A 25,947-nucleotide genomic window follows, 5' to 3' on the forward strand; every position below is an offset into this window, starting at 1 on the left:
TGGTGAACACAATATCGGAAAAAGACATTCTTTCGCTATAAGTGGTCGTCTAATTTTTTTTTAATACTGAATATGGCTGACCTTTTTCAGGAGTCCAATTATAATTTGCATTTTCTACACAAAACCAGAGAACATTCAGTATCAGCCAATTTCTCAATCAGAAACTATTTTTATAATTTCAGCAGTCCCTACTTTAAATGTCAGTTAAAAAAGTTTGCTCATAAAATCCAGAACATGCTTAAATATACACAGATCTAGAATATAACACAAGGGTTTATACACCAGCTCTCTTTGGGTCATCTAGACCACTGATTGCAGCTAAGGAATGGAAGAATATAGCAAGGACTTTCACCTTCTAGACAACTCTAATATTGTGAAAAGGTCATTCTAATTTTTACTCCAATTCATCTTTCAAGATAAATGATTTATAAGCTGTTTTCACCATTATCTTCAACATCCTATTTCTCAAAGTAGATTTTCCCATTCAGGCAAAATTTAGCTTTGTTTTCAAAGATAAATAAATCCTGATTCTTTAAGCATATGAAAAAGCAGATATTTTTTTAAATCCTTAAGAGAGACAGAGGCTGTCAGTGATCCAGCAGTTCTACTGCAATAAACACAGATTTTTATTTTGTCAGTGCTTGACCTTTTAGCTTTGTGGGTGAACACTAAAGCTTGTTCCAAATTGGTTAAATTTGTTGCGCATGTTTCTTATAGCAAGCAGTTTATGCCAATATTGAAGTGGGTAACTTTAAACCTCAGGCTCAGAGCCAAAACTGTATGCCTGTAAGTGCCTAAATTTAGACACTTGTCTTAGAAAATTGGGCCCCCCACTGTAAGCCAGAGAACCAAAATGCAAACAATCTTGATATGCTGATTAACCGAGGGGAGCAAAGTGCAGCCTGCACTGAAGTCATACAATGTATAAACAGAGAAGAGAGAGGTTCTCTTCATCTATATTAGGAATTCATCGCCTCATTGACAGCACATTGTAACCTAGCAGAACAACTCAGCCTTTCGTGCACTTCAGTCAAAGACAGAGAGCCTGCTTGCCTCAAGTGCCAAATCCAGGAGACGCGCAAGCACAGAAGTGATGCTGCTGACACCGTGGGTGAGAGGGAGACTCACAGAGAGCATCCAAGATACCTTCGTTTCTCTCTCCGGCCATCATTGTATTACACATCTACATATCTTTTCTATAATCTACTCGGGAAGGTGGAAACCAGCTGTACAGTGGCAATGTGATGACACCCTCTAAATCTTTCACAAGATCAGTATTAGATACCATTAAACACAAAGGGTAAGCAAGGTTTCAGGTGAACAGGGAGCATCTTCTTCCTCCCTCACCCATCTACCATTCCCCCACTGAACTGATCCCAGTGGGGAACCAAGCCTTTGCTGCAGGTAAGGGCAGAGCACAACAAAACAATGGCCGTACTGGAGCTCCCTCTTCTTCTGGCACCCCTTTGGATTGTGGAGGCCCCCTTCTGCACAGCCACACCCATCCCACTCCTCCCTGGGGACTCACCAATCTATCCTCACCTCACACACACACAGAGCAAGTCTAGGACTGGTTTTGTTTCTCCAGAAGGAAGAGCAGAGCAATGCATGATGATGCAAGTCTTGAAACAGTATTAAAAATTAGATAAGAAAAATACATTTAATATAGAAGGAAATTAGTGTCATCATTTCCTAAATAGACATGTGGGTTTTGATTTAAATCTTGGTCATACCAAAGCACTGAATTATCATTTCTATTCAGCCTTTCAAGCAAGCTCTAATTTTAAACAGTAATAAAACATTGCATAAGTTAATAGATAAAATACAGCATCATGTCACATACAGTCACCTGTTTCCTACCTGATAATATTTTAAACCTTATACTCTACTGGAAAAAGTCAGTAGTGCTACAAACAAGAAGGGGAGTTCATAAAACTATAAAACTTCCAACCACCTTGAAAAATTGCCCCAGGGAATCTATGAAATAGGAAACTTCAACAAGTAAAAAGTAATAAAAAACCAAACAAAAAAAACTGTCTTTACCTTAAAAAATAAAAAATAACCTTAAAAAAAAAACACAAGACAAAGATCCAACAGTTTACAGAGAATGCTTCATAGAGGGTTTTACCCCCCTAATTAAACCTTCAAGCTGAAAACATACCAGTTGTTTTTTTTACCAGCTGTAAAAATTACATTAAAATGTAATTTTTAAACATGGTTTCCCTCAATGTAATAAATTTGCCCAGAAGCACAGGCCAGTGGAAATAAAGAAATGGGCATCAGTTGTAGACTGCTGTGGGGATCCTCCCCGTATCACAGGCTGGCTTCTACCCTGATCAATCTTTGATGCTTATGAGAGAAAAGACATTTACCAAGCAGAGTCTGCCTGACCTTAGGTAATCCCATGGAGGAGCCTGGCACATGCTTGCTAGAAATAGTTTCCACTGACCTGATTTCACTAAGAGAGGAGGTGGAGTCAAAAGGCTCATTGCAGACAAGTCTCTAAACCAGCAAACATTTATTTCACAGTTATCTCTTTAGCCCAAAGCCACAATGAGAAGTTCACACAGTTACACTCTGCTACAACACGAACTGTGCTGCCAAGGGTTTCACCAAGCCAGAGAAGCCCCAACAGCTTTACCGGCAGTGGGCTCTTACTTCTGCTTTCAACTGCAAAATGAAGAAGTACTGAAGGAAAAATACTTCACTAAACACACTCATGCCTCCAAAGCAACTTACAGTTTGGTTCATGTGGGTTTTTTGGTGAAAGCTCCCTAGAAGCATGTCACTTGAAAGAGTATTTACTTCTGAAGAAGTGTCCTGGGATACACTAGATGTGCAGAGCTCTCTAGTAGTGACTGCTTCCTTGAATTTTGGCTAATTCCCACATTGCAGCTCTTGCAGGGCTCCTGTGTAACCACTGGTAAGTGATCTCAGTGCAGTTTCAAGTGGGCAAATGCCCAGCGGAGCAGCCAAGCGGCGAGCAGACACGGAAAACAGACTGATCCCCCCCTTATTCACCCTGCACCTGTGCTGCTGTACTGCCCCTGGGGACTTGCTGCGACCAGAGTCACCCAGAGCTGCTGAACCTGCCCTGCAACAACAGATTGCACTTCGTACATTTAAAACACAAGAAAATAAAAATAACCAACTGAACTCGCAGGACCAGTCAGTATTTCTGCACTGTGTTCTAGCATGGCAACAGAAAACATCTATGTCTGTTTTCATCTGCAAATGTATTATTTCCTTCATAGAAAACAGCTGTTGTACCTTTGTTGCTCCCTTTTGTGGCTGATAATAAGCCACTAAGAGGGGAAAACACAGCAAGAAAACACTAACCACCCAACAAAAATTCACTGCCTGAAGTGATGCTGTTTACTGAAGTATTTGCTTACGTGTTTTTTGAGAGGGGTCTTTCAATGACCATCCCTTTCTAAACAGTTTGCTGAGAATGCTGCTGCTGTTCTGCATTTGGGATATAGCGAGCACATAAAGATGTCCATTACTTCTGGAGAGTGATGTCCACCAAATTGTTTACGTAAGAGAGAGAGTTGACATCTGCAGGGAGAAAATCTGCTCGAGTTTCCCTGATAGTTCTCTCTAAGACCAGCAGAAGATTAAAAACAATGCCAGTGTGTGTGGTCATTTTCACAAACGGAGCTTCTTTTCTGTAAGGAATGGCACTAAGGAACTCATATATGCACAATCATTCCCTCATGGTCACCAAATGAGCTGCAATATTAGGAAATTTTGCTTAGACAGTGCAAGAATTTGAAGAGAAAGCAAAAAAACTTTATGGTCTTAATCAAGCAAAGGATTAAAACATATAAAACTTCCACATGGATGAAGAGCTCCTCTGAATTCTGTCCAGATGATCACATGCATACTCTACTTGTTCATGTAGCTTGCTAGATTGAAACCATATTTACTACTAGTTTCCAAAAATCCCAATCAAGATCCTTTGATTTATTTTAAACTATTATATCTCTAAAGCCATAATATTACTATACTCAGTCTGAGCCTGTGATGTATAGAAAAAAAAACCCACCGAACTGTATGTTAGTATTACCATTTTTATAAAGTTGTATAGAAACCAGGCAACTTACCAGCATAATCCTCTTAGCATAAAGAAGAAGAAATGAGAGAAAGAGAGAAAGAGTTAGGATTTAGTTTTCCTACGTACAATGTATAAATGCCACAGCAAACCAAGCAAAATAAAATATGCATGTTTCAAAGATTGATTTGAATTAAAGGAGAAGCACAGCATGCGGTTATTTTACAATCAGTGTTCAAAAATGAATAGTTTTCTTTAAGAAAGTAGTCAAGAGAAAATTGCTACACTATGTCACCATACTTTTGTGAAATAATATAAATGAAAACTGGTAAAATATAGATATAATTTTTAAAAACTAATTAAAATTAAGGTGTAGCAAGCTGGAACTGGTTTTCATTAAAACCTGGCACATAGTTAAAAAAAAAAAAAGCCTAAAAAAAAGAGTTTTCACTAAAGTACTAGGATATTCATGAAAAACCCTTAAACCAAAAAATTGCTGTAAGCAGCTTGAGTACAGTTTGGATTGTGGGAGTCAGTGACCAGGCCTGCCCTTTGCATGGGTTACAAGAATTAACTAGTCATCAGAAGTGCACAAGTTTCCTTACTTTTTAACCTTGAAGTGATGAGTCACAGCTTGACCTTCCATTTTCCAGTTTACTTAAGACATGACTCAAAAGTTACCTTGTTCTACCCATCTCTACCTGCATTTTATGAGCTGTGTTCTCAAAACGGAGGACTCCAAACAAATAGCACAACCGGCTGTTACTAAAGTACCTCCCCCTCCAATCCCCCCTCCCCCTGCCAAATAATCTATTTGCAAACACACATCAAAAGGGTTATACCTGCAAGCTGTTAAGCGCACAAAGCAGGTCAAGAGAACAAATGAGGTATGCCAGCTTTCAGCACCAACACTGTGAAACACTCATTTAGCATCTAGTTCATCACTTTAGGGAACTGACATCGCAAAGCTGATGGCACTAAAACTGGTTACATGCCTATTTGATGTTGATTAAAACTTTCCCCTTGCAATTAGGTGTCAGACTTATGGGATACTGAGAGCTCAAATATAAGTCAGCAGATGACAGGCTTTTTATTCCCTTTTAAAGATTCCCTTAAATAGAGTGCTTTGCCTTCTCAGTGTATGTCCCCAGCTATATTCACCCAAAAGAGTGGAAGGTTGGAGGGAAATGGGCTCCATGGATTCTGTCTCAGTTGCTTCTGAAGTCCTGAGGGAGGACTTGAAAGCCATCCTTTCAGCCAGGAGCCTGTTTGAATGCTCCTCTCTTACCACATGCAATAGATGTGGAACAATCAAACATGGGAGAATGAGCAAGAAGAGGTTGAGCTACTGCTCATACATGGTAAAACTGTGGTCAGGGAGTATATTTTGTCTCTCTGGGTCATCACGTCTGTTTAGATATGTGCATAAAGTCTCAGTGGGCACGTATAGTTTACAGCTGAAGACCAGTTTTAAGACAGATTTATGAGACTGACCTGGGTTTCAGCACTTTGGATTGCAAGTTTTTACTGATACCACTACAGTATTTTTGTCTTAGTTTTTAAAATATACCATGAAGATGTAGTTCATATCTATACTACATTTTCCAGTTGTTTACTACTTGGCAGCTTTATGTTTGACTGAAGTTTAGGAATTGGTTTATATCTTGAAGCATCAGGACAAAATCAAATAACAGAGTAAGTTCAGTACCATTCCTATCTCTAGTGATGAGACATCACTAGAGAAGAGTAGCTCCATTTTCATCAAGAAAGCAGAAAATTTTATAAACAACCACCATTCCTCTTCTTCCACCCCCAGTCTCAGCTGGATCTCTATTGAATGTTTTCAGCAGCGGACAACTAATACACCTCACAGTGCATTTCTGAACACACTGCTCAGAAAAGCATGTTTTCTTGCATTTCTCTGTCTCATACACACACAGAGCTACAGCATCCCAGTCTCGTTTGTAGGCTTCTTGGTATGTCATGCTCTTTCAGGACATGCTTTTGTATATTAAAAGAACTGCAGAAAAAATATAGAACTAAATTTCTCTAAATGCATGAGTTACCATTTCTGCCCCCTCTTGTAATTAAAAAAAAACCAACCAAAAAACCCCAAACAAAAAACCGCCAAAAACCCAAAACCAAAAAAACCCAAGCCCCAACCCCCCCCCCCCCAAAAAACCAAACCCAAAACAAACCCCAAAAGTCTCAGAGGAACTTTGCCCCTGCCCCCCCCCAAATTTAAGTAAATCCTTAAACCCACCACCTCACACAGACACATGCACACAGACAGCAAAAACTTTTGGTTTCCTTCTTAATGCCTATAAGAGGACAGAGGCTTGAAAGAGACATCAACCTACTTGTGCCAGTTTACAGAAGCTTTTCATAGTATGTTACTAATTACTCTGTATTCAGCCATTCAACGAAACAAGTGGAATACAGATTAGCACATTGTTTTCAAATCATGCAAGAGCATACCTTCCTCTCATAAACAAAATACATAGGGTTAGCTGCGTTTTTGCAAAGCATCCTCTACTGCTTCAGCAAAATCAAACAGAGGCTACAGTATATACGAAGAACACTGTTCCACAGAATTGCATGGTGTATAAAAAGTTGTACTGTTTCTACATCAGCCACAACCCACCTCTGTGAGAGAACCCGTAAGCCCTGCACCAGCAGTGAAAGGCGATTTTGTATGTGTGTCTACTTGGGTTACCCACCCACCCAACCTCCCAGCTCCTCCAGCCACTCACCCCCTGACCAAGTCCTGTCCACTGGAGTGCCTGGGGTGGGAAACACCTTCACAGTGGGGGCATCAAGATAAATCAGAACACAGCAAAGAATGACACAGAGTGATGGCAGTGCCTAGGAAGGCGAAAGAGGGCAGCCCATCCCACCTCTCAGGGCAGACCACCAGGGACCAGAGCACCAGCTGGGCTGCTCACCAGGACTCCTCCAGCTCCAGCAAGCCACTGTGCAGATTTATCCTCCCAGACCACTCTAGGTCTAGCTAACCAAGTTCTACTTTCCTAACTAGATAGTGCCTAGCAAGAAAATAGCAGAAACAATGAATCAATGCAAAAAATCAGTATTTATTCCTTCCTTCCTAAAAACAAACAAAACGAAACACAAAACCAAAACACAACAATAAAAACCAACCAAAAAAACCCAAACAACCAACCAAATAAAAAGCCTTAGAAAAAGCTTAATGGAAACAAAACTGCAGGTGCTTCACAGATTACAAAAATTATTCTTGAAACATACTGAATTCAACTAATGCTAATTGACACAGGACCCAGCTTGCAGACTCACTCACCCGGAAAAATCTGTAGTGAGAATACCATAATGAAATATGTAAATTCGGCTTATGTGGCACAACGTGAGGTATCCCATAGCTACGACAAAGGAGTACCTAAAAACATAACATACAGAACACATAGTTACCAACACAAGTACCAACAAGAACTAGAATCACTCAGATTCTGGGCTTGTTTGGGAGTGGAGTTTGATTTTTGCAGGTTAGCTTGTTAAGAACTCTGAAGCTACGTTACAAGATCTGGCAGAAAGAGGATTGATGGTTTTTTGTGCCCAGCTGAAACATCACAGAGGTGTCTCCTCACACTGGGGGTGGGAAAAAAGGAGAAACAGGATCACTTCAAGTCAGGCATTTCAATTTTAGAGTTCCCACTCTCACATATTATTTTGAAGTAGCATTTGAAACCAGATGCTACTGTATGAGCATCACTGAAGTTATCTCCTGCCTTTTTTGTCTGTAAATGTTATTTACATGTACAACTGTTCCTCAGTACCAGAAACTAATATTTCAAGCTAAAGATATTTTCTCTCTCCTGATTTTGTATCAAGGCAGATAATGACACAGCCTAATCTTTTCAGCTCTACATGCTGAAATGCACCATCTTCCAGAAGAATCACAGAATCATTTAGGTTGGAAAGGGCCATTAAGATCATTGTGGCCAACTGAAGAAGTATTCCTTAAGTGGAGTGTGACAAATTCACTCTCTATTTTTCAAGATGATCCTAAAATTATGTCAGGCAGGACAGTAGCATGACTCCTAAGAGTTGAATGGACTGAGGACTGGAAGTATTGCAGTGTCGAGGTGGGGCAGATATAGCCTTTCATACAGCTAACTTCTCCCTGTATTTGCCCAAGCAAGAAAGAGGATACTGGGGAGGTAAGAAGTGAATGGATATTTGGAAACAGACTGATACATGAAGCAAACTAGACAGTTCAATGGAGAGCTAGGACACCAGAATGAAAGGCTTGCATCACATGGACAGGCATCAGATCCTCAGACAGCCCTGGCCCTGAAGACAAGTGAAGAAAGGGTTTCCATTCCCTATCTTAGACTGATGTGGATGTGAGCACTCAGCCGCAGCTATACAACACAGAGACAAAAATCACCTGTAAAACACCCAAACCACAGTATTAACTGCATACGGTTAGGGAGACCAACACAAAAGTGAAGAAGTGGGATGAACTGCCAGCTCGTCCTTCTAGCCTGCAAAGAAGTAGCAGTTTTACAAATAAAAATTCCTATTTGTGCAGATCAATGGGAAGCAAAAGACTCCACCTGCACAATTTTAAAAACTCCCATATGCTCAACTGTGACAGTAAGTATGGCATCCACATGAGAAGGCTCAATGATGAGCAGAGTTCTTCCACATGAACTTCCTCTTAGTAAGTGAAAGAAGCAGATATAACTAGGATGTAGTTTTCATTTTCATATGAAAGCACTTTTTCCTTTGGGCCAGGAAGGCACTCATTTCATATAACACTTCAGGAGTCTTAAGTGTCTTTCTTCCTCTCAGACATCCGTATAGGGAAAAGAAAGATCCCATGGTGGAGAACTTCTCATGATGATGCTGTAAGCTTCTGCTTCAAAGCAATGACATATCTGGTACTTTCTACTTTTCAAGCTCAAAGTCCAGAACCAAATGCAAGACTTAATTTCCTAGATCACTAACTTAAGCTGCCACAATGACCTTATTTGAACTACCCAACTCAAGAATAAGTGGAAAATACCTAAAGACCAAACAGCAAGGGGAAAACACATTAAAAAGTATTATCAAAAGCGATCCTCAAGACACAAGACCAAGGAGAATATGACTTCATTATGTTTAAGAAACCAGGGGTTTGGGCATAAATTATTACGCTTGCAAAAGCCAAATTTGAGGCCAGCAATTTCATAGGCAAATGCAATATATCAATGCAAAAACCACAAATTGAGATTACAGCTGCTTCTGTAGCAGAATGAACAAAGCTCCTGCAAGTAACTGGGAAATAAAAGCTCTAGACTTACAGCCACATCAGCTCACCTGTGGATGTTGGGAATACTCGCCATATTCATAATGCCATAGTTCATCATCACCAGGACAAAAAGATGAATGGAATACCTTGAAGACAACAAAGTGAGTATTTAGATAATTTCTACGTGACCTGGAAGGGCTGGCAGTTCAGAGTGAGGGAATATTTTTCCATGCAAATGACATAAATGCAATGTCATATCCAGGTATCAGTAAACATGGATTATCACAATGACATCTTTATGCCCTGACTATCTATCAGAAGTTAATATTTATGCCAAGATGTATTGTCAATGTATTTCATTGAAAGAAAGAGCAGCCTGGCTCAAATTGCACATTCAAACTGAACACATCTTTTCCAAAAGAGCCATCTTTGCAGCAGACTGGTCTGGCTTTAACTTCCAGAATAAACACCACAGATTAAACACTTCTCTCAAATACTTTCATGGCTCATTTTACTTTGAGGGTTTGGGAATTGTTTAGAATAACATAGAAAGTGCCTTAAGACTAAAACGATGTAATCCAGAAAAGCCAACATGAAGTTTAAAAATATTTTTTACCCAAGCCTTGTCTACATGGTGACTAAATACTTACCACCCAAAGCAGAAGACAGCAAAGTATATTCCAAAGAGGGTGGCAAAGGCATGGCGAACAGCAGAGCTGGCATGACTGGGACCCAAGTAAATACGAAACCAAAACGCAGCCAGAAGTGCAAACAGTTGACAGGCTACAAAATTGATCTGTAAAAGACAAACAAAACAAAAAATGGTTGTGATTCTTGGAGGATGAGGGGAAGGAGTCTCTCCATCCACAGAACAATTAAAAGCAGAGCCAGGAAAAGGAAGGGGAAAAGTGAGAGCAACAAAGCTTTTGTTTCTTTGCATTCTGACTTGTGAGCCCAAGCGATAACTTTGCTTGGCCAATGACAGAAGGGATTAAACAAGCACGTATCCACCCAAAAACTCAGACAAGAGGGCAAGCAGGTTCCAGCTATCCAAGGTAGGGGCAGGCTCTGGGCTGTTCCCACTCTCCCCAGGGCAGGGCTCTGCTCTGCTGCCAGCAGCTCTGGGATGCCAGCCCAAGCCAGGTTCAGGCAAAATCAACCCCTCTCTGTCTTATTAGGAGGCAGAGGCCAGGAAGCAGACCAGGACTCTGAAGCACTGCCCCAGTGCCTGACTTTCTACATAAACCCCAAAACAAGGGCAAAATCAATACTCCTGGTGTGATGCTGTTTCGCAAGCAATAACTTGACAGCCTTCTTAGCTGAAATCCTCCACTTCACAGCATCCTCCAAGCTGGCCTCTCAATTACCATTTTTTTGAAGTTCAAGAGTGCAAAGAAAACAACTTTGCTCTGCTATCACACAGACAGCTAAAGGAAAATGCTTCTCAATGGTTCTTTGGCATGTCTCTATAGAGCACAGGAAGCAGTCTGGCCTCATTGTAAGGAGGAGCCAATGACAGCGGGAGTACAAGACAGGTAGATTTGGAGGGCAAGCAATCTGTGACTAGAGGCTACTCTTATCAGACACAAGGACAAGCAATAGCTTCAGTAACCTCAGAGCAAAACCAACTCCAACCTGTCTTCTTCAAGTCACCTTCTCTTTGACAGGCTCAGCAAAAGTCCCAGAAGTCAGAGGAAAAACAGAGCTCAGAAACTCTCTATAACAGAGCAATACAGCATTACGATACATCCCTAAGTCTAGCCTGGGCCTTAGACAGTGGGAGTTCAATTAATTTATTCAGCTGCAGTCTTTTCTTTTACACAGGAAAAAATAAATTAAAAAAAAAAAAAAAAAAATCACCCTGGGCTCCCCAACAGCAAGTCATCCTGGACTGAGCAAAACTAAATCAGTTGGATTAGAGGATTATCCAAAGCTGTCAGTCCAGGACAAGATGATATATGTCACTTGGAAATGCTCTGACATGCTGGCTGTCCAGAGGTGGTTGGATTTGGGCAGGCTTCTTGTCAAAAACATTTACGATGTGTTTAATGAGATACTACAGCCCCAAACTGCTTTCATTCTGGTGGACCATATCCAACACAGTACTGTACAAGCAAATGCTTTTATTAGAGGTTTGTTGGGAATGTTGCTGAGTTCTTTTATTTCAGTGATGCAGGCAGCCATGCAATGGACTAATGCAGTAATTTAAATACTTGGATATGCTGAATTTTAGTTCTTTAGAGCAGAGGCAATATCAATTTATTTCTTGTTCATGTAAGTAATCAGCATTTATAATAGATAGTATCATAGAACTACACTCAAATACAAGTAATTCTTATTTTCCATGCAAGATTTAAAAAGTAAGAGAACAAAATTGCACTGGTCTCACAAAAGCCCAGATGCTGTAATACAAAACCCAAACTCTCATCTGGTCTATTACCATACAGTTCCACTCAGAACACTACCTCCTCTTCCCTCCCCTCCTTCCACAGCCAGAGGTACTACAGAAGTAGCTGAAGAGAGGACATGCCCTACAGGGCTGCTCTGATTGCATCCTTTCTAAACAAGCTTGCAAGACTGATGGATCCCAATTCATCAATGACAATTCAGTGAACCTTAATGCCACTTCAGCCTGCTTCATGCTCTTACATCCAATGCAGCAGCTCAATTTTGTGGCATGCAGAGCTCCTCTGATTCAGTATAAAGAAGGAAAGTGCAGATACTCCAAGAAACTTGATGTGGCTGATTGTTTAAAAGACAATACCCACTTCCGTGCAGCATCACTCATAGAAGCTTTATGTCAGTAAAAATCATCGAGATAAGCAGCTATTTGCTTTTTACTTTCATCCAGTTCTTGTATGTTCAGTTAAAAATGCTGGGACGTAAGAGGTTCACACACACAACAAAATGAAAGTGCAAGACCCCAGACACACTTCTAAAAGCATTTACACAGCCAAGGCAGGTAATTGCAGCAGCAGCAAAAAGCAAGCAGCAAAGACTTCATCACAAGCTAACACACAGTATATGACAGCACAGCAGCCTTGCATACCCACACTGTTGCTTGCTGCTTGGTGCTGCTTGGATAAAATTTCGCACGGGTACACCAATCATGCCACTACCACATCTTTAATTTGTTGTGCAAAGGAACTAAGACAATTTCTTCTCCACACTGTTTTTGCAAGAGTTGCGGTAAAGCCTTGTACTAGGATAAAAGCAAAAGTACATGCTAGCCTTACATTTCAATCAGCTTTCAATTTATAAGTGTTGTTTCTGCAGAGCAGCCAAACATCAGAGACCCAAAGTAATCACCTCAGCAAGCAATCATCTCAGAATACTAGTTTACTTTTTTTGCAATGAATTAAGCTAGAAAGTACCTTACAGAGGAATGACTACAACACACCATTAGAAGTTACGGATATGACTCAAAACCCCACTTTGTCACAAATGACAGTGGCACAAATACATATCAGGATTCCTCAGTGTCATATGAACGTTACATGACCTACCACAACAGCATCAAGAGAGAAGGCTGCACCCAATGCATTGCTTGGGAGATCAACTCCCAGATACAAAAAAAAATGCAGTCTGAAATGCAGAAAGGTAAGACTTCTGCTCACTGGCTGAGAACATTCATGCCTTTGCCCTTCCTTCTGAACTGCAGCCACCGTGACTCTTCGGCAGCTTTCCAGGTTCCTCTCCCCCATGGCCATTTTTTTCTGACAGGCAGCACTGCTGCATTAAGGCTTTCAGGTTTGGGGTCTTTTTGTGTTTATCTACAGTAACACATACACATTACAAACAACATGATCAGTTTTAAAGGATTCATCAGCAGAGAAGTTGGGAGAGGGATACCAATGAACAAGAAAGCCGGGTAAATACAACAGTTACTGATAAAACCTTTCTGTCATCCTTGAGTAATTTGGTATCTGTCGGACAAGAACATTGGGAAATAGTGTTGGAGAATACTTCTTTTACCTGTCTACCTATAAACTTAGGCTCAGAATCTGAATGCACCAAGATGACTTCTGATTTCTGGGGGGTTAAGTCTGAAAACCAAACTTATCTGTGCAGAGCTCACTGCAAAGTCTAGCATACAGTTTACTCCAAGATTGACTTTAAGAGGTGCTGCGTAATTGCAGAATACTTCTGCAGGTTACAGAATTACAGAATCATTGGGGTTGGAAGGGACCTCTGGAGATCATCCAGTCCAACACCCCTGCCAAGGCAGGGCCACCTAGAGCAGGTTACACAAGAATGCGTCCAGGCGGGGTTTGAATGTCTCCAGAGAGGGAGACTCCACAACCTCCCCGGGCAGCCTGTTCCAGTGCTCTGCCACCCTCAGTGTAAAGTTTTTCCTCATGTTGAGGTGAAACTTCGTGTGTTTTAGTTGACAGCCATTGCTTCTCGTTCTGTCACTGGGCAACACTGTAGAGGCTGGCACCATCATCCGGGCACCTGTCTTTGGGATATTTATATGCATTAATGAGATCCCCTCTCAGTCTTCTTTTCTCTAGACTAAACAGACCCAGCAATCTCTCCTCATAAGAATGATGCTCCAGACCCCTGGTCACCTTTGTGACCCTCCTCTGGACCCTCTCCAGTAGCTCCTTGTCTTGTACTGATGAGCCCAGAACTGGACACAATGCTCCAGATGTGGCCTCACCAGAGTCAATTACAGTGGGAGGATCATTCCTTCTGAGTTTACTTGAGCCAAGTTGAAAGCTTGAATAAAAAAGGCCAAATCTTTTCTTAACTATAACTTGCCACAAAGGGGGAGGGAAATTGGTTGTTTCTTGAGTCTGAAGAATGTAAGACAAATGTCCAGTAGAACTGGGGTGCTCCTTTCCATATGGTGAGAAAAAATTCATTCTGTCTGGCAGACTGAACTCCATATTTAAAACTGAGCACCAACTCTGGTAGCAGACCAGATGTGGTTTGTTTGTCACAGAGCAAGGAGGATCTCCCAGATATCAAGGGACAGCTTTTCATATGACTACCACCTTTTTTTTAGTTATTTACATGTAACATTTCAAACACATGCAGCATTTACATGCATACAAAGACTGCCAGTCCATCTAGCAGTGACTTTACTGCACTCTGTTTAAAATTAATTTTATTCTCTACTCTAAGTAATTAAGTTACATAATTTCAAGTAATGTTGTACTGCATAAGAAGTGAAGTAAGTCATACTTTCCTCCCTTTCCCTTCCCAATGAGAAAAGGGTTCATATTGTTCTCTTTTGGTTATTTCCACTGTCACTAAAAAGACTTTGTAAACAGTAAATTGAGGGCTTCTGAACATTGATGGATTGTGTCCACAGAAAAATTACATGGAAATAAAAATTATAAGAATTAACCCTTCTCCTTCCAACACAACATTATAAACTATTTAACCCATGTTTTTAGCTAGTCACATTTATTCAGTGTTGCCATTATATATTTGTGTGTGGTTTCAACTTTGCTAGCAGAAAAGAAGCACCTTTGCTTTTTACAGTCATTTTCTTCCATGGTCTAGCGAGCAAGATGTAATAAAAGCAGGAATCGGAGCACATGATATGTTGCCAAAACAAGATACTATCTTCCTTTCATTTTCCATGATTAAACATTGGAAGACAGAAAGGCAGTCTCATCACAGTATCCTGGAACGACATCTGGAAGACTTGTATCTGAGTCACAGCCAGCTGAAGACAGCCTTGCAACACAGAAACAAGATATCTGCACTTTTGGAGACAGAAAATTTGGAACAGCTCCAGCCAACTGGGTTGATCATTATCATTGTCTGGTTAAGAAGTTCTTTAATATCTAATAGTCTGGACTTTAAAAAAACAGATGGGACTGGAGCATGTAAACACCAGGTATGAACAATGAGAAAAAAACCAAAATGTAGTTCCTCCCTTTATCTCTTCAAATTCTATAGGAGCAATCACTCAAAGTGACATTTAGACTACAAATCTGAGTTTTATACAAAGCTAGCAATCAGGTCAAACCAACCAAGCAAGCACCTATGATGTTGACACTAGCGTAATCAAACATAGTGGTTTCAAGATCCCCCTATACTATCATGCTAAAATCAAAGCCCTCAAAGTACATGAAAGGTTAGTTCCACCTGTCTCGATCCTTTGCATCTTCTCCCATTTGTAATAGGGTGAAACCAACTTGGCAAATGTTGGACTGGTACTGTAGGAAGGGGAAACACTAACTCCTAGGGACCCGGAGCCACGTTTTCAGTCATCTCCATCAACAGGCAGGGCGTATTACATGAGAAAGTCATCTCTTCAACCTCCTAACTATTCTCAAAGGAAAACCATAAGACTTTCTGCTCTATCTTTTATTAGGTCTCATTAATCACCTGCAGGTGGGCATTGTCAAGGGCAAAAGCCAGTTGGCAAGTCACAGAAGTCCCAAATACCTGGCATTAAATACCTGTGTCTTGAAATCTCAGCATTTGGAGGACATGGAGCCATAGTACATTTCCAAAAGGAGAATGGCAAATATGTTGTTTGGTACACCAAAAAGTGACAGAAAAAAACCCCCACAAAACTCTTGCAAGGAGAAATTGGAAAGTGATTTTCCTAGTTAAAAGTTGGGGAACAGAAAATACTAGAGGAGGCAAAGCCTGACTTTATACCTTTCCACCAACCCATCACAAATAGTCTTGGTCACCGCTTACCATAGTTCAGGGTAGGCTGCTAATCACCCACTTCAGGAAGCTTCAATTCCCCCAAGCCATGCATCTGCAAATATTCCTATTATAAGAAGTGGTAACAGACATTTGAAGGTAACTAGATCACACTCTAGGAAGAGATAAGTAAGTTTAAGCACATTATTAAAGAACAGACATAAGTTTGTTATTTTAGTGCTTTTAACATTTTCCTTATAGTTATGTATCAGGAAGAAATTTCCTGCATTCTATTTTGACCACAAAAATACTTTGCTTTTCCTTTACTACTTTATTCCTCCCTTACACTAGCAGAAAAACTGATCTCATTTTCCAAAAATCTAGGAGGATATAAAAATTGACCACGCAGTTCTCTCCAAATTCCAAATGGCAATTAAGTCCGTTACCCAAACCGGACAGTCCTCTGCAAGCAAAATTCCTGTTAATGCTATAATCCATTCACTATGAAAATCACTAGAAGAAATCACACTGCTAACTTGCCATTTGTTGGATGGCAAGGTGCTGATGTGTCCCCAACAGCACTCAAACTCCGGACACAAAAAAGGCATGCTGCACATTTACACATGTTCACAGAGGTACAAGTGTGTTACTGCACAGCCATGCTGCCAGAATATTCCCAGCTAGCATCCAGGTCTGTGCCCACTTCAATGTGTAGCAGATGATGCAAACTGTCCTCACATTATAGGTATCACAGAAGATACCTATACCAGGTCTTGTGCTTACCAGCCAAATGAGAGAATAAGGCATTAAATCTGCATTTTGTCTGCTGAACAACATAAGTGCATGAGCAGAGGCCTCATACGGTGACTCACTACAAAGAAGTTGCAGCTCATATTCAAGAAACTCTGTATTTGCTGCTATCTGCTAATGACCATAAACTAATGAGCATTAGTTTAGAGGCTGCTACAAGGTTTTTATCTGGTAAATTAGAATTTCTCCTTTATTCACAAACTTACCACAGATCATCAAACAGCTGTTTTCAGTATTTGGAAAAGCATAAGTAACTATGTTAAGAGACTCCTGAGAGCAACATCAATTCCTTCTCAAGTCAAACCACTGCCTGTGGAGCTCAACAGTGCTTGGGTAGTATTTTGGAAACAGGATGCCATAATAAGGCATTCCACTTTGCCAGATATCAGCCCCATCTTCCAGGATGATGTCTTTCTTACAAAGAATAAAGCAAGAACTACAAAAGTGGGATAACTTGTTTTCTCTGTTTAAAAGATTATTTTACACATACAACAAAAGCCATTCAGCAAATAACATGTTTAACTTCACTTTGCTGGAGACGTTTCTACTTTGATTTTGAAAAATAGACTTGCCTTTATGATAGCATTTCATAACATCCAAATTGTGATATTTTAAATGGGTGTGTTAAGAATGAGAGGTGGAATATTCTTTAATCAGATCATCTCAAAGATATCTGATACTTACTGAAACTTTTCAAAATATTTTGATCTTCCAGACTGTTTTTATGAACCATAAGGACAAATATTCTCTGCAGAGATCACTTAGCTCTATGCAGGGGAGGGGACAAACACTCCAAAACAGGAAAGCAATATCACAGAAGCAGTGTCAAGTATCCCACTGCTAGAATTTTGACTTAGGCTTCCATGAAGGAAAAGGATTCATGTAACATTATCTGTGCAACTCCCCTTATTGCTCACAATAGTACTACTTTGCATAGAACTCAGTGCATCAAAAGCCAGCACAAACAGGCATTTGTGAAGAAATCAGAATTGACTGTCCCTTTCAAGCTGCTGTATTTTCTGTCTGCAGCCAGGCACTGTGAATTGCAAACAGCATGGATCAGAGAAGACAAATTAATTTACACTGGTGAAATACTGACACAACTACTCAAAAGTCATATCTCCAATTTTATACTGAAATAACTAATTTCTCTGACTGTGTTGTAGAAGTCCTGTAGAAGACTTTGTGGGGGACAGAAGCAAAGGTTTGAAAATAGAATTTCTTTTGGGGAGCAGGGGGAAGAGAGAGAATGCGAGTATAACGCATGACTAATTGAAGATTATTGTCCCTCTTCAACAGCAGCACTAAATTCTCATAACCCTGGCTTTTTTGTTGCTGTCGCATGTGGAATATGGAGTTGGTAAAGCAGAATATGCCAAATTGACGGTATTTTGGCCTGTTGTGCTGTTTTCCTGGGTAAATTCTGCTGTTACCCTACTTACGGGTCAAATATCCTTCCATGATTTAGACTATAAACTTGAAACAGATGTTCTTTCTGGATTACCTCTATGAAGCCACTAGCACAATAATCACTACCAGGACACACAAATATAGCTATAGAACAGATTAAACCCTGAGTCATCAGAAATTTTAAAGGAAAAACATTTAAGTCAAAAGTAAGCTTGAGAAGTCAAAAGTACATCATAATGCTAAGTCACACCCCTGTACATTTACCTTTGATGGCTGATTAATTTTATGTGTGGACCTGATCCAAAGACAGCTTTAACTTGCTGTCAGCAGCTCATACACTGAACTGTAATGATCCTGATGTTGGACAGGACTTTAAGTAGTGATCATTTATGCACAGTGGTTCTGCCACTACTCAGTAATTACTGTTCTCTCAGCAAGTAATGCCAAAACATAGCATGATGAAATTTCGTCGTACCTGAGATAGCCAGCACTAATTCCTACTTCTAAGAGAAGCATCAATACAACTAAACCAGCTGGAGCCTTTTTTTAAACCAGAATGCGTTTAGGTTGTTGGGAGAGCTGCCTCATTTCTTCAGACCACTCAGCAGTGAGGTAGCACGCTAATTACAGTACCTTTAACCCCAAAAGAGTACTTTAAAAAGTATAATTTGACATACCGATGTGCAAGTATAGTATTGCATGGTATAACATTACAGACATGTCTAAAAGCAGAACTACAGCCAGCAGGTCAGAGTATGGGGGATATTTTAGTGAGAAAAGGAAAAAGAGGAGATGTCATTATCCAAAAGGGAATTTTGACAGGGGAAAAAAACCCAAAACAAAAAAACAAAAAACCCACCACCAAAAATAAAAAACAAAAAACACCACACCAAGACTACCAGCCTTGATTTTCCGAAAGCTTTTACAGGAAGTAAGAACTCACCGAGATCTTGAACTTCTTGTAGGAAATATGACATCTTGTACCACCTACCCTCCTTGCTTAGATTCATACTGATGTAGCAGGAACAGCCTGACCTTATCACATTACTCCATCACTCTAGCCCTTTTCACAGAGTCCATTCAGAAGACTCAATTTAAGCATATGTAAAGTTAGGAGACAGATGCTGAAGTGAAAATGAACAGAAACAAGAAAACGATTCCAGAGAGTAAAACACAGCAGAGACCTGAGTGTTTGCAAAGCCTCCTCTGGAAGTTCCTAGAGCTCTAGGAAACTCCTGTGGTGGGAACATCACAGCACTGCTTCCCTCCTTTCTCTGCCACCTGTAGGGCAACTAACTGGAGCTTGGATCCTTAGTTTTCATGATCGTTAATTAAATACACCAGTTACCCACCTTTTTCTCAGAAACAAATTCTTGGATAATAGATATTGTCCTCAACTGGTCTTTTCAGGCTTTCAGGCCTGATGATTGTCCCCAAACCACAAACAATTATTTTCACACAACCTCTGAGGAACTTGCCTAGCCCCTGCTCTTCACCACCGTCACCCTCATCCAACACAGACAGGGGGTCAGCAACAAAAAAGAAGCAGGACCAAGACAGGTATCATCAGACATGATCCAGCTCAACTTCACCAGCCTCAAGCTCTAACAGCTCAGATTTCAGTCCAGTTTCTTCCTTTCTATTCTTCGGTACATAAGTAGCAGTGCTAAGAGTAGCATCAACACAGATCTACATTTCCCCCCTGACTTAAAGGTTTCATTTTTTAAAACTTAAGCTACAGCACAGCAAATCAAGCACCTTTTCACTTTGTCTACGTAATTGACACAACTACATAGCTGATTTATCCAAAATGCAAAGAAGGAAAACAATACAGACCTATGTGTATGTCACCCTGCTGGCACATATTTCTGTGGCTTCAATGTAAATTATACTCTCCAAATACCAACAGGAGTTGCATGAATGCAGGAATGGCAGGATCCTTATAGCAATGTTTCTAAAGCCACAATTCATAAACATGCTGAAATTTCAGCACCTGCACATATTCACCAATGTAAGAATAAAATAGGAGGCTTAAAGTGCAATTCTTCACTAGAATGGGAACTGTCACATCTAAAATAACTTGCCCCATTATTGCTGTTGCAATGTCTGTGCAATTCTATTTTCAGTTCCTTTTCTATAGAAAAATGTGTCAGTGGCCTTTAAAAATACACACCAATACAGACAGAGCAGTTTTGTTCACATTATCCCACTGATATCCCAGTAAGTGCACACAACAGAAAGAAACAAACATTAGTAAGGGAAAAAAATTGCCAACTTCACAAGTTACTCTAAACCAAAAGAAAGTTGGGCTTTTTTTTAGCCACTGTAGCAATTGTCAGCACTGTGTTAAATTTAGGCACATTATCCTTGGAATTAAGCAGCTTGATCAAAGACTGGACCTTTCAGACATAGCAATGGTATTATATCAGAATTTAATAGGACCTTACACACCAAAAATCTGGAACATCCTGTATTTAAACACTCAATCATGCTCATATTAACTTAAAAAAAAAGGCACTGTAAAACTTAGCATATTAGGACATACTTTAAAAATTTATGCAAGGACTTTGATAGAGAAAGGAGTAGAATTTATCTGTCCTAACACTGATGTGGATACCTGAGCTAGTCCATCTAAATTTCTTTTATTGTCAATGGGGAAAAGAGGCAATTCTAGGTTGCAATTCATCTAATCCTAAAACACTAGTCTAAAACAGGTACTTCTATATAAAAGTAATCTAGATGAGCAAGTTTAGATGTAGAAATGTACGATACAGACTTCTAAAGGCGAACAGTAGCCGTACTACCTGCATGAACTTTAACAGAAGCAAAAAGCAGTCTCTGGACTGTGAAACTGGTCTTCCATTTAGTTGTAAGAAATTAAATTTTCAAAGATGATCCACAGTTCCTGGTGCTTCATTTTTTGGTTTACCACTCAAAGACACCATAAAACAGTATGATATTCCAGAAACTGGTATTCTGCAATAAACTAAGCCCACTTCAAGTGCCTGAAAAAGAGCTGGGGAAAAGAGGTGAAAGAGGGGAGGAGTGCCAATCAGGAGTCACTTAGAAAAAAAAAAAACATAATTACTTCCAGATATATCTGCTGCCAGATATGTGTAGAAGAGTTTGAGAGTAACAATGCTCCTACATGACGGGTGAGGTCAAACACGCCCGATTTCTTGCTTCTGCAAGCAGGTGCTACAAACCTCAGTTCTTCCTGCCCTTTTTCTTGTCTAAGCAGTTTTGTATCTCTGAAAGACCCAGCAACAGCACTTGCAGAAGAAGGGAAGGAGAACCTTTGTGAACAACAAAGAAAATGCTTTCAGTTGAGCTTAAAAACATTACTTCAGGGTACATCAAAACGGAGAGATGAAAAGCTGTGTTCTTCTGCCCATGCTGCAACCCCACAAAATAAGGGGCACAGATCTCAGGGTGCTACCATGCCCTTTGCAACACTGCAGAGCCATAGAATTTGGTAAAACAGGTACAGAAAATATTCCCAGCTGCCTTTCAACGTGGAACTCCCTCACAGTCAGAAAAGAATACACAAAGATTTTGGGAAGCCATCAGTAGGGACAGGAAAATCTGCAGTAACTTGTTCAGGCTTTTTTACTTTGTAGAGATAATAACAGTCAACTCAACCTGTGCAGATGCCCAATTGGGAGTTTTTTCACAAGAGGAGAAAAAGCAGCATGCCACAAGGGGAGGAAATACACACAGAATCACCTTTTTTTAGTAGTAAACTTTCGTCAGAGCCATTTATTTGACTGAGAAAATCAGTTTATATTTTGGCAATTATCTTTGCAAACCTAACAGTCAGTAACTCGCTCTCTTTGTTTCCATAAGCAATGAAAACTTTATATTCTGCAGTTGCTTGCAGAGTTCCCCATTTACACCGTGGCCTTTGATTCTGCTGGCAAGCAAATTTTCTAGATAGCTGTTTTCTTTATCTCTTAGGCTATTTCCAAAGAGCTGTGGGGGGGTTGTTTTGTTTTGGGGTTTTTGTTCGTTTGTTTTCAACTCAAGCACAATTATCTTTTTTATTCCTTTGCTGTAACGGTGACTGCGTAGAACTAGCAACCCCCCGTAACTGACAATTTCAGATACTCACTTTCTCAAACATGAGATTTCACAGTCATAAAATACTGTTTTTTCCTTTTTTTCTACAGTTTAAAACTGAAATGATTGCTCTATACTGTTCAATATAAGATGTGTTTATCGAGCCCTCATTCATGTGGGCTGCAGACTTACTTTTAATTCCTTCAGAACTGTGACAGGAAGAGAAGTCACCAATAAAACGTGTACAGTGACGATATCCTGTTGTGGCTGGTTTTGCCTTCCTTATTTCTACTCGGAATTTGCAGCACGCTCACTTCATGCTCGTTTATTTTGGATCTTGTACCGTACAAGAAGAGAACATAATCCCAGCTGTTCAGTTATGCCTGTGTTATAAGCATCTTACATCTACAGCAAATATCTCTGGAAGCTGAACTTTGGAGCATGTCTAATTTTAGGCACTCAAATTTAGACACTATTGAAAACAAGTAACTTGGAGATGACAAGCACTTGGAAGTCTGCACAAGTCAAATATCTTGACTGTCATTAGACTAAAATATTTGGAAATCATTAGTACCTTTCCTAAAAGGTCATGTTCTGAATTAATTCCAGGGGCTACCCCCTCCAAAATAAAAAAAAAAAAAACCAACAACCAAAACCCAACAACCGAAACCAAAAAACTTTTCCTACTTTTCAAACTTCGCAACCAAATCAAAACAAAAGCTAACAAGAAAACACACAGCATGATCAAGTGTCAGTTGGTGAATAAAGATGTGTAAAAGAAGCAATTAAAAAGGAAGACATACTTGGATTTTGCTATTAATTTCATTTGTACTGTACTGTCTTTGAAGAAAAAAATATTTAACTTCCTTGCTTCATTACAGTCATGCTGTCTTTTTTATACATCCCCCACTAGCGTTCAATACTTCTATTTGCACACAGTACAGCAGAACTTTGGGTTGTAACACTGATATTTTCCAAAGATAACTGCCATATCAGAAGGACAAAACCCCACCCACGTCTGTATTACTTAACCACAGTATTATATTTTCCCCCAGTATTCTTGCCATGCTATGAGTCAGCAGTAGCAGAAACTTAACTTGATTTCCTTTACGAAAGGCAGCAAATTGTTGGGCAACAGGAATAAGTCTCATTTTTTTCCCCTATAACAGTTTGGGGGAAAAAAAGGAAAGAATGCTTTTACATTTTAGAATTATTACAGTGATACTCCTACTATGCAGATACAGGCAACTTATTGTCCAAGAAACAAAGTACAGCAACAAAATTCCAGAAACTCCAAGTGAGCTCTTCTCAAAATACCCTACAAACTTGAACATAGCCAGGGAAAAGAAATTCAACAACCCTTTAAGTTGCATAAATAATTATAACTTCCCTTTCAAACAAGCCCTTTAAACATAAAGCCTAAAAAAACATGCTTTAAAAGAACTAGGACATTGCACGATCCACACAGCTGGCTTGCAAAATTTATTTCCATCTCTCTTTCTATGTCAAGGTTTTACACCACTAACATCTGGCTATCTCAGAAGCACTTTGAGAGAGCATTTCAGGTTTGATTTTTAGCAAACTTGAGATATCTCAAAACATGCATGAAGTTTTTCCCACTGTTACTGCTAGGGTGCACTACTAGGGTGCGGAGTGTGGTAGTATTTTGGCTTCCCTGATGCTGGAAGGCACCTGAGCAATGAGCAGCTTGTACTTTACATGGGAAGAGAGAGAGGAGACACAGAACAGGATGACCAGGGACCCACTGACTGCTCAAAACCTCTCTAGTCACAAGGCAGTACTTCCACCTGCCAGCAAATAAATGAGACCACTGACACCTGCCATTTAGGGTCTTCTGAAGTGGTCTAGTATGTTGCCCTTATTAGTGACTACACTAAAAACCTGAAATGTCAGAGAAAAAGGAAAAAGAAGAGGCAGATACAGAATCAATTTTCTCCTAATAATCATTTAAGCCCTAACTCAACTCTATCCAAAAATCCAGGAAGCCTGAAATAGTTAGGCAAATGAGGTAATGTCACACATAAAATGTGTGAGTGGTAAACAGTTAGAGTACTGTCAGAACGCTATCAAAGGATGAAGGCAGACTACGCTTGCTGGCATAGTCTCTTCAAAGAGAACATGCAGATCACAATACCTCCAAACACAGGTTTAAAGATATGCAGCATGAACTGAACAGAGAGGAAATGTTCAGCATACAGACACAAAAAAAAAAAAAAAAAAAAAAAGCCAAAAAACAAAAAACCAAAACCCAGCAGTTAAAAATCAGAACAGACAAGAGGATAACCAAGAAGGAAGCACATTGCAGAGCATATAAGGTGCCAGTTACTTTCTCTACAAACTAATAGTGGGCCAGCTGCAGCTTGGGCACCTTGAAAGTGGGATGTTGGAGAAGTGACATCTCTCAGGCATTGGCTGATCTTCCCTACAGAGATCTGCTGCTTCCTGCTATGTCACCATGTGAAAAACCCTCAAGTAATAAATCCAGAGTTGAGTCAAGCCCTGGGAGGGGATAACGACTAACAGACCCACTCACCCATAACAGGAGCAACCATGCTTGGGACTGCCAGCAGCAACTCAGGATCCCAAAAGCATCAGCAATGCTAGTGGCAGAGCTGCCAGAAACCAATGCCTGCAGAAGGGACAGGCTTTCAAAGGAGCCAGCAAAAGAATACGTACTTCCAAAAGCTTTCCCTTTTAAGCTATTAAGTATCTTACTCTAGATATACATGTTCTTTCATATAAACATCCAAGTCCATGCTGGCTCTGGCCGAGTTCTTGGCCTTAGCAGCATCCTGTTAAAATGGGTTTCACAGTCCAGTCCTGGGCTGCATGAAAAAGACCTTCATTTTAATCACCACTGAATCTGCAGCCTTCCGATGTTATCACAGTTTTCACGTGGAGAAACACTGGGAGGCAAAAGGGAAGAAGTCCTAGATCTACTAGATCTATCTCATTTATGCTGCTCATGTATACTTTCACCATGATCCCTCTAACAATCACTCTTCTAAAGCGCACAACCCAGTTCCTTCACTTCACTTTTGCATGTTTAAGAAGTCTACCCTGGACTTTCTTCTCTTTTACATTGTTCACGTTTTCATTCTGGTTTCATGGCAATGAATGGCTACAGTCATCTTTTGGTTGACAAGAGCAACAACAACTGGACAGAAACATAATTATGTCACCCATTTCCCTCTGCCTTGGACCATTCCTTGTTCTAATCCTCATTTTATTTACCAGTTAGCATCAACAGAACATCTCCAAAACTTTTTTTTCCGACCTACTGAGCCCATTTTCCTCTCTGCAATGTTCCATTTGCAATTGGGAACTGAATCCCTAGCAGATAAGTAGCAATAAAGGTAACAAAGTTACATTCTCTGAATAAAAAAAAAAAAAACAAACACCCAAACAAATGTTTCCTCTCTCAAGAGGCAATGGTATTTCACAATGTACCACAGCAATATGCCTACACTTTCAACATACTTGTACAAAGTAGGAAAAACCCACCCATGCACTGAGTGCAGTGTTATTGTTGCTGTAGCAACTACAGACCACAATTTTTTGCCTCAAGAGAATTAGCATGAACACAAACATACACACAAAGGCATAAACAGCTGTAGGTGCTAACGGTGCCTACAACTCGCTGTGGATGTGTAATGCTGCCATCAAAAACTGGATTTAATTCAAAAAGTAAGTCTTTTGGCTTCCC

General features: G+C 40.0%; 1 protein-coding gene across 8 annotated transcripts in view; it reads right to left on the reverse strand.

The window, feature by feature from the left end:
* Positions 1 to 25,947, reverse strand: part of MBOAT1 (membrane bound O-acyltransferase domain containing 1) — a 54,969-nt gene that overhangs the window by 20,828 nt on the left and 8,194 nt on the right. For 4 of the 8 annotated variants that reach the window (XR_003992948.2, XR_003992949.2, XM_030496506.1 and 1 more), the window contains exons 2-5: positions 9,974 to 10,119; positions 9,392 to 9,469; positions 7,371 to 7,466; positions 4,107 to 4,118 (exon numbers count right to left, since the gene is read on the reverse strand). Coding sequence is in view for 5 of the 8 variants with exons in the window: in XM_030496467.2 (XP_030352327.1) it covers positions 4,107 to 4,118; positions 7,371 to 7,466; positions 9,392 to 9,469; positions 9,974 to 10,119 (332 nt within the window). In the remaining 3 variants the exon portion in view is untranslated. The remainder of the gene's footprint in view (positions 1 to 4,106; positions 4,119 to 7,370; positions 7,467 to 9,391; positions 9,470 to 9,973; positions 10,120 to 25,947) is intronic. The other 4 variants (XR_003992953.2, XM_030496515.1, XM_030496476.2 and 1 more) reach the window with 2 other exon arrangements.

The sequence above is a fragment of the Strigops habroptila genome, chromosome 1, assembly GCF_004027225.2.
Source record: "Strigops habroptila isolate Jane chromosome 1, bStrHab1.2.pri, whole genome shotgun sequence".
NCBI classification, from domain to species: Eukaryota; Metazoa; Chordata; class Aves; order Psittaciformes; family Psittacidae; genus Strigops; species Strigops habroptila.